This window comes from Leptopilina boulardi, unplaced genomic scaffold (assembly GCF_019393585.1).
Source record: "Leptopilina boulardi isolate dan_hultmark-lab unplaced genomic scaffold, ZJU_Lbou_2.1 LbouV2_214, whole genome shotgun sequence".
NCBI lineage: Eukaryota > Metazoa > Arthropoda > Insecta > Hymenoptera > Figitidae > Leptopilina > Leptopilina boulardi.
In genome coordinates, this window is record NW_026137768.1 from 2024411 (window position 1) to 2031928 (window position 7518).

The 7518-nt window shown below is 34.3% G+C and overlaps 4 protein-coding genes across 4 annotated transcripts; all 4 read left to right on the forward strand.

Moving 5' to 3' along the window:
- The first annotated feature begins 2306 nt into the window (after positions 1-2306).
- LOC127279228 (uncharacterized) lies at positions 2307-3746 on the forward strand. Its single transcript, XM_051301462.1, has one exon. It carries the CDS (start codon positions 2307-2309, stop codon positions 3744-3746), a length of 1440 nt encoding a protein of 479 aa, XP_051157419.1.
- Positions 3747-4062: 316 nt separating this feature from the next.
- LOC127279229 (uncharacterized) lies at positions 4063-4377 on the forward strand. The gene has a single exon (XM_051301463.1). The coding sequence runs from the start codon at positions 4063-4065 to the stop codon at positions 4375-4377; it is 315 nt and encodes a 104-aa protein (XP_051157420.1).
- Positions 4378-4521: 144 nt separating this feature from the next.
- LOC127279230 (uncharacterized) lies at positions 4522-5829 on the forward strand. Its single transcript, XM_051301464.1, has one exon. The coding sequence runs from the start codon at positions 4522-4524 to the stop codon at positions 5827-5829; it is 1308 nt and encodes a 435-aa protein (XP_051157421.1).
- Positions 5826-7175, forward strand: LOC127279231 (uncharacterized). Its single transcript, XM_051301466.1, has one exon. It carries the CDS (start codon positions 5826-5828, stop codon positions 7173-7175), a length of 1350 nt encoding a protein of 449 aa, XP_051157423.1.
- Positions 7176-7518: the final 343 nt, after the last annotated feature.

Here is a 7518-nt window from a genome sequence, read left to right on the forward strand (position 1 = left end):
TATAAAATTAGTTATTTTTAACTAATTGAAATTTAGAGAGCGGCTATGACGTGTTTCAAGAAATGAGACATTTTTAGATTCGGTCGAATTTTTTTTATTTGAGAGCAACTTGAGAAATACAAATGAACATTACATTTTATTGAACAAAATGAATATATATTTCATAAAATATATATAGCAGTATTTTACTGTTCTTTATCAAGAAAATGAGCATAAATTCTATAAAATTCAGCATTATTACATTGTTGATGGAAAACAAAATTCTTAAACCTATTATAATTCTTATAAAATTCTATATTTTGGAATAATATAGTAGTCAGTTGTGTGATACGTTTGATGTAAATCATATGCTACAACGTGTGTTAATTCATTTAAATCAAATAATTTTTTCATATTTGACGTATCATATGTAACTTTGTAACCTACGTATATTTCATTAAATTCTAAAGTTATCCACTGCTCACAAATTGCATAACCCTTGTCCGATGCAATAAATAACGCAATAATTTTTAAGAATGTTGGAAATTCTGAAGTAACCTCTTTTTTGGCAACGAATGATCCAATTTTAAAATCAATTTGGAAATGTAATTCTTTCACCTCATAAACATTCTCGATATTCCAACTGTTTAGGGGATTTGTGATTTGATTCATACCGTGTTTTTTTCTCTACCTTCTTACTACTACGCATGCGTACGATCAGGTAAAAAAACAATAACACTTGTTGGTGCGATTAAAAGTCCTTTCGTACTCTATATACGTAGAGATAGGTTAGTTACCGAATTATTACACCGTTCTAGTGCTAAAGGTTTACTTTCTTCATTTTCACACTCTGTTGAGACCCTTAACCAGATTCCCTTTTTTTATGATTATTATTGTAAAGATTAAGATATCTTTTAAACGTGCTTTGCTAAACTTTCAACGGATTTATTTTTATTACTTTAGAGTTTTATTTTCAATATCCGAAAATGTTCAAACTCCCCAAATTCTCCGACAGATTAATTTTATTACTTTACTGTCAACATCTGTTAACTGTAAAACTCAGACAACTTGAAACGAGTAAACGAACCTTTCCGGGTAATTGTAAATTACGAAAATTCTTTACCTGGACGAACTCCCACTTTTCGGTGTTCGTCCTTATTAAGAGTGGGGTAAGTAAGGGATCGCTTCCTGACAGTATCTGTTAGTATTGTCAAGTCAGTCAATTTTGAGTAGCTGTAGAGCAAACTTATGTATACTCTTTGGCATAATGTAATTGTTTCACCATTATTAAATAATTAAATAAGTTTTAACGTATGATGAACTTGTTTGATTTCTATTTAAACCATCTTTCAACCAACACGAAAAAGCAGTTCTTATAACAAACACAAGGTTATAAGAGTCTCAACACTTTTTGGTCCTTCGAGCCGGATGCAGTCGCCATGTGTGAGCAGTATCCTCCAACTGAAGCAAAGTGATGAACCAATCCACTTTTCTTAACAATAACGTGAACGAAGGAAGCTAAGCAGAAGATTCAATCAAGTTGATTCTTCGCATATCGTCGAAAATCTTATGTGTGAAGATTTAACGTGCAAAATCTTTCCATCAAAACGAGTGTGAAACAATTACCAAAACAATAAGCAAGATAAACGATACGTCTTGCAATTATTAACGAGAACGAGAATCTGAACGTGAACGAGAGTGTGAACGGGAATCTGAACGAGAACGGGAACTGGTGCGAGAATCCAAATACATCCTCATCATCTCAACGAAGTGTCAAACGAAATACCATTAACGTGAAGTGTTGTCATATGAACAAAAGTAGTGGACTGATAAGGCTTTCAGAATTGTGAAGTTTGTTTGTGTAGTTCTTTGTACCCAATTGTATCATCATCAGAAATGAATGTTTCTCACGAACAATTCCAGAAGGGTGAGTCTTGCACATTTGTATTTTGAGTCACATATCCATATTCTTATTTATCCATCCATATACACTTCTTATCTATGATATCTTAATTCAATCAAAATGACGAATAACGAGCGTATAAAGACGCTGAAAAGGCTTATCGGTGCTTTAAAAACGAAATTAACGCGCGCGGAATCACTACTTCACAAACCTATTGATTCAATCGATATCCTTGAGATAAAGCGTAAACTAAGCGAATTAGATTCAGTTAAATCAAATTTTGAGGAAAGACAAACAGAAATAGAATCATTAGTTTCAGATGAAAATATCGAGACTGAGTATGAAGTTAGAGGCGATTTTGAAGATTGATTGTCCGCGTTATGATTTAAATAATCGACCTCCCGTGTCAACTATTACACAATTAATGAACGGAAACACAATCAATCTCAAATTAACACCTATGAATTTACCGACATTCAGTGGTTCTTACGAAGGGTGGTCGGGTTTCAGTGACGTTTTCAAATCTTCCGTCCATAATGATAAGCGATATTCAGATGCTCAAAAACTGATGTATTTACGATCATGTCTAACTGGTAAAGCAGCTGATAAAATCGAATCACTCGAAACAACCGACGCTAATTACCAAGTAGCTTGGAAGTTACTAGAAAAATATTACGATGACCCCTCTTTAGTTATCAACAATCACATAAAGGCATTTTTCGAATTAACGAACTGCGCGAATGCATCCGCAACTGCCATTAGCGATCTTTTGAATACCGTAACGAAAGATTATCGAGCGCTAGAAGCTTTAAACAAACCTTTTCTTGAATCCTTTCCTGTTTATGCGGTAGTAGCGAAATTAGACCCACAAACTCGATTAGAATGGAAAGAGCATGTCCAATCTAATAATTCACCGACAATGGAAGAATTACTCGAATTTTTACATTGTCGCGAAACAGTATTAGAAACAAATAAGGTCATGAAAAACGATAAGCAAGAAAAAGTTACACAACGTAATGATAACCAAAATCGCGGCGGTAACAATTCGAAATCACATTTTAATACGAATCGTGGTAAATTATCGTACGCTACACACAAAGCATTTTGTCATATATGTAAAGGCGCGCATTTTACTCAAACCTGTGAGAAATTCACAAACGTGCAATTATCGGAACGAGTTGATATGATAAAAAATTTAAAACTGTGCATTAATTGTCTCCGATCCAATCACACAGTAGAGGAATGCAAGGCTATATTATGTAAAACATGCAATAAAAAACATCATACACTTTTACACAAAAACAGTGATGAAAAAACAGCTCAAGTTAATTTTGCAACCTTGCACAATGTAGCTTCCTCTCAACTTTTGTTATCTACAGCGATTGTACACATTCTTGATCAAGAGGGAAATCCTCACGTTTGTCGCGCACTTCTCGACAATGGTTCACAAGTCCATTTTATAACAGAAAATTTAGCGAAAAAATTAGGGCTCAAACAATTCGATCAAGAAATTCCTCTAGGTGGAGTGAATCAAATGAATTCAACTATAACGAAAATAACTCATTCAGTCATTGAATCGCGATTAAACAATTATCGTACAAAATTAACGTTCTTAATTACACCAGAAATCAACGAATGCGCTCCGAGCGAGTCTATCAAGCGAATCGAATTAAAAATTCCACCCAACATCCATCTAGCAGATCCACAATTTCACATTCCCGGTAAAATTGATATTTTACTTGGTGCTGAAATCTTTTTGAAACTCCTTTGCGTCGGACAAATGTCTCTAGCCGATGATAACTTTACAGAAAACGCATCTTGGTTGGATTCTGGGAGGGAAAATTCTGGGAAGGAAATCTTCTAAAGCGGTTACTTGCAATTTAACGTTTGACTCATTGCACAACAAAGTTTCGCGATTTTGGGAAATCGAAAATGTTCCACCCAAAAAAATCTATTCAAATGAAGAAATAAAATGTCTAGAGCATTATAAGGGAAATACAACTCGCGAAACCGGAAAATATATCGTTTGTCAGCCTTTTAACCAAGACGTAAATAAACTCGGTGAATCGTACAATCACGTGCTTAAACGTTTCTATTCCTTAGAAAAATCTTTATTGAGAGTTCCGGAGTATAAAGAACAATATTCTGTTTTTTTGAAACAATACGAACTTCTCGGTCACATGTCTGAAAATACAACAGGTTCACATTTAGATGGTTATTTTATACCTCACCATTCTATCATTAAAGAATCGAGTTTAACGACAAAGCTACGCGTAGTTTTTGACGCTTCGGCGAAAACTTCTACAGGAAAATCTCTAAATGACGTATTAATGGTGGGACCGAATGTTCAGGAAGATCTTTTTTCATTGTTAGTTCGTTTCAGATCACATAAATACGCGATAACTGCAGACATTGAAAAAATGTATCGACAAATAATCATTCATCCTAAAGATCGAAAATATCAAAAAATTCTATGGCGTGATGACAATACTTAGCCTATAAAGATCTTCGATCTAAATACTGTTACATATGGGACTTCATCTGCATCTTTTTTAGCTACACAATCTCTCGTTCAATTAGCAGACGATGAAGGTGCGTTATACCCAAATGCATCAGTCGTTCTAAAAGAAGATTTTTATATGGATGACGTTTTAACCGGTGAGTCAGATATTAACAAAGCGAAAAATCTAGTAACCGAATTGATAGATTTAACTGAAAGGGGCGGCATGCACATAAGACAATATGCCTCCAATGAACCGAGTCTTATCTCCTTACTAACAAAAAACGAAAACGATTCTCACCATTGTTTAAATTTAGGAGACACGACAAAAACGTTAGGCGTTTATTGGAACCCAAAGTCGGATCTAATCACTTATTCAGTATCGATGTCAAAACACAACTTACCGATAATAAAGAGGACAATACTTTCGTTAACTGTCCAATTGTTTGATCCTCTCGGTCTCTTAGGCCCAGTCATTTTAATAGCAAAAATTCTATTACAAACACTATGGCTATTAAAAATCGATTGGGATGAATCCGTACCGCAACATATACACACTGCTTGGTGTACGTATCGGGATGAATTACCTCTTGTTCAAAACGTCAAAATCGACAGAAAAATAGTTGCAAATGATTATCGTGCATTACAACTACACGGTTTCTGCGACGCAAGCGAAAAGGCGTATGGAGCCTGTATTTATCTCCGCTCAACAAATGAGTTAGGAGAGAATTGCACTCAATTGATATGCTCTAAGTCAAGAGTTTCACCTTTGAAAAAATTATCTTTGCCTCGTCTCGAACTCTGTTCTGCATTATTATTAGCGAATTTACTCGAACCGACAGTTCGTGCGTTGCGTAGATTAAATATCGAAAAAACAATTCTTTGGTCGGATTCAACTATCACAATTCATTGGATAAGAAGTTCACCACACACTTTAAAAACCTTTGAATCCAATCGCTTAAATAAAATTCAAGAGTTAACAATCAATTGCGAATGGCGACACATTCGTACCGAACACAATCCTGCCGATCTAATTTCGCGAGGCCTTTCTCCTAAAGAAATTTTAAATAACAGTTTGTGGTTCAATGGTCCTGTATGGATTAATGAAAAAGAAGACAATTGGCCCTTTTCAATCGTTAAAACCGATGAATTATTAAAAACACAAGAAACTTTCGTTAATTTAGCGTATAACAAAACAAATGAACGAAATAGAGAAACGCGTGTCAATGATCTCGAAAACACTCTCTTTAAAGAAAAGGGTTCTCTCATTGAAATTTTGCGAATTATAGCTTATTGTCAACGATTTAAAGATATTAAAGTTCGCAAGTTGGAATCGACTAATATGTTCGTTCCAAATGATTTAAATAAAACCATGATTTGCGCGATAAACATTATTAAAGTTTGCAAACTAATGCTCTCTCCCCAAACGAATTGGATAGGGCTATGATTTGCGTAATAAAAATTATTCAACGCGGAACATTCTCCAATGAAATAAAAACTTTAGAAACAAAGGGTCGAATTGACGGGAAATTATCGACATTAAATCCCTTTTTAGATTCTGACGGAATCCTTAGAGTGGGAGGTAGACTCAGCAAATCCAATCTCACATATAATCAAAAACATCCAATGTTATTACCGAGAAACCATAATATTACTGAAAAGATTATTCATGAACAACATTGGAAACTCATGCATGCTGGTACGCAATCTACGATTAACGCTCTCAGAAACAATTTTTGGATCATCGACATTAAAAACAAAGTCAAAGGCATTATCAATAAATGCGTTATTTGTCGACGAGCTAAACCAAAATTCCCTGTTTACGTAATGGGTGAATTACTGAAAAATCGTGTTACCTTCGAAAGAGCCTTTAAACATACTGGCCTTGATTTTTGTGGTCCTTTTTTCATTAAAGAAAAGAAACATCGAAATAGAGTGAAGGTAAAGGTCTATGTTGCTATTTTCGTGTGTCTTTCCTCAAAAGCTGTACATATTGAAATTGTAAGTGATCTCACCACCGAAGCCTTTTTAGCATCTTTGAAACGATTTTTTTCCAGACGAGGATTAAGTTCAGATCTTTACTCTGATAATGCTACAAATTTTAAAGGTGCAAAACGCGAAATCGATGAAATTTACGATTTTTTAAACGATAACGAAAATATCAATGAAATCACACGTGAACTTGTGAATCAAGGCAGAATAAATTGGCATTTTATTCCGCCTCGATCCCCACATTTTGGTGGTCTATGGGAGGCCGCTGTAAAATTATTTAAATATCACTTCACGCGTGTTATCGGAGAAACGATCTTAACTTACGAACAATTGACAACCTTTGCAACAGAGATAGAAGCCATCCTAAACTCACGTCCAATAACCTCTGTATCCTCAGATCCTAACGATTTTATTGCCTTAACTCCAGGTCATTTCCTAATAGGTGACTCATTAACAAATGTGCCTGAGCATAATTTGTTGGACTTGCAGTTCAATAGGTTATCTTCTTGGCAACAAGTCCAGCAAATGAAACAGCACTTCTGGGATCGATGGAATAAAGAGTATTTGAATGAGTTGACTGTTCGTAAAAGGTGGCACAAGGGTTTTATGAATGAAATTAAAATCGGAACACTTGTAACAATTCGGGATGATAACTTACCTCCCATGAAGTGGACTCTTGGTCGTATAATAAATACTCATCCGGGAGCCGATGGCATTATTCGCGTCGTAACTGTAAAGACGTCAAGCGGCGAATACAAACGTAGTATTAAAAATTTGTCACCCCTACCAATCGATGTGTAACGCGATAAGTGCTTTACAAGATTTAAAATTAATCGAGAGTATCCCCTATTGAAAAAAAACACGTATAATTGTACGTATAATAATACGTATAATTATACGTATTATTATACGTATAATTATACGTATAATTATACGCATAATTATACGCATAATTATACGTATTATTATACGTATAATTATATGTATAATTATACGTATAATAAGACATACGAATTTGAAACAAGAATTATACGTATAATTAATTATACGTATAATAATACGTATAATAATACGTATAATTATACGTATTATTATACGTATAATTATAATTCTATTAAAAATAGAATAATAGAATAGAATAGAT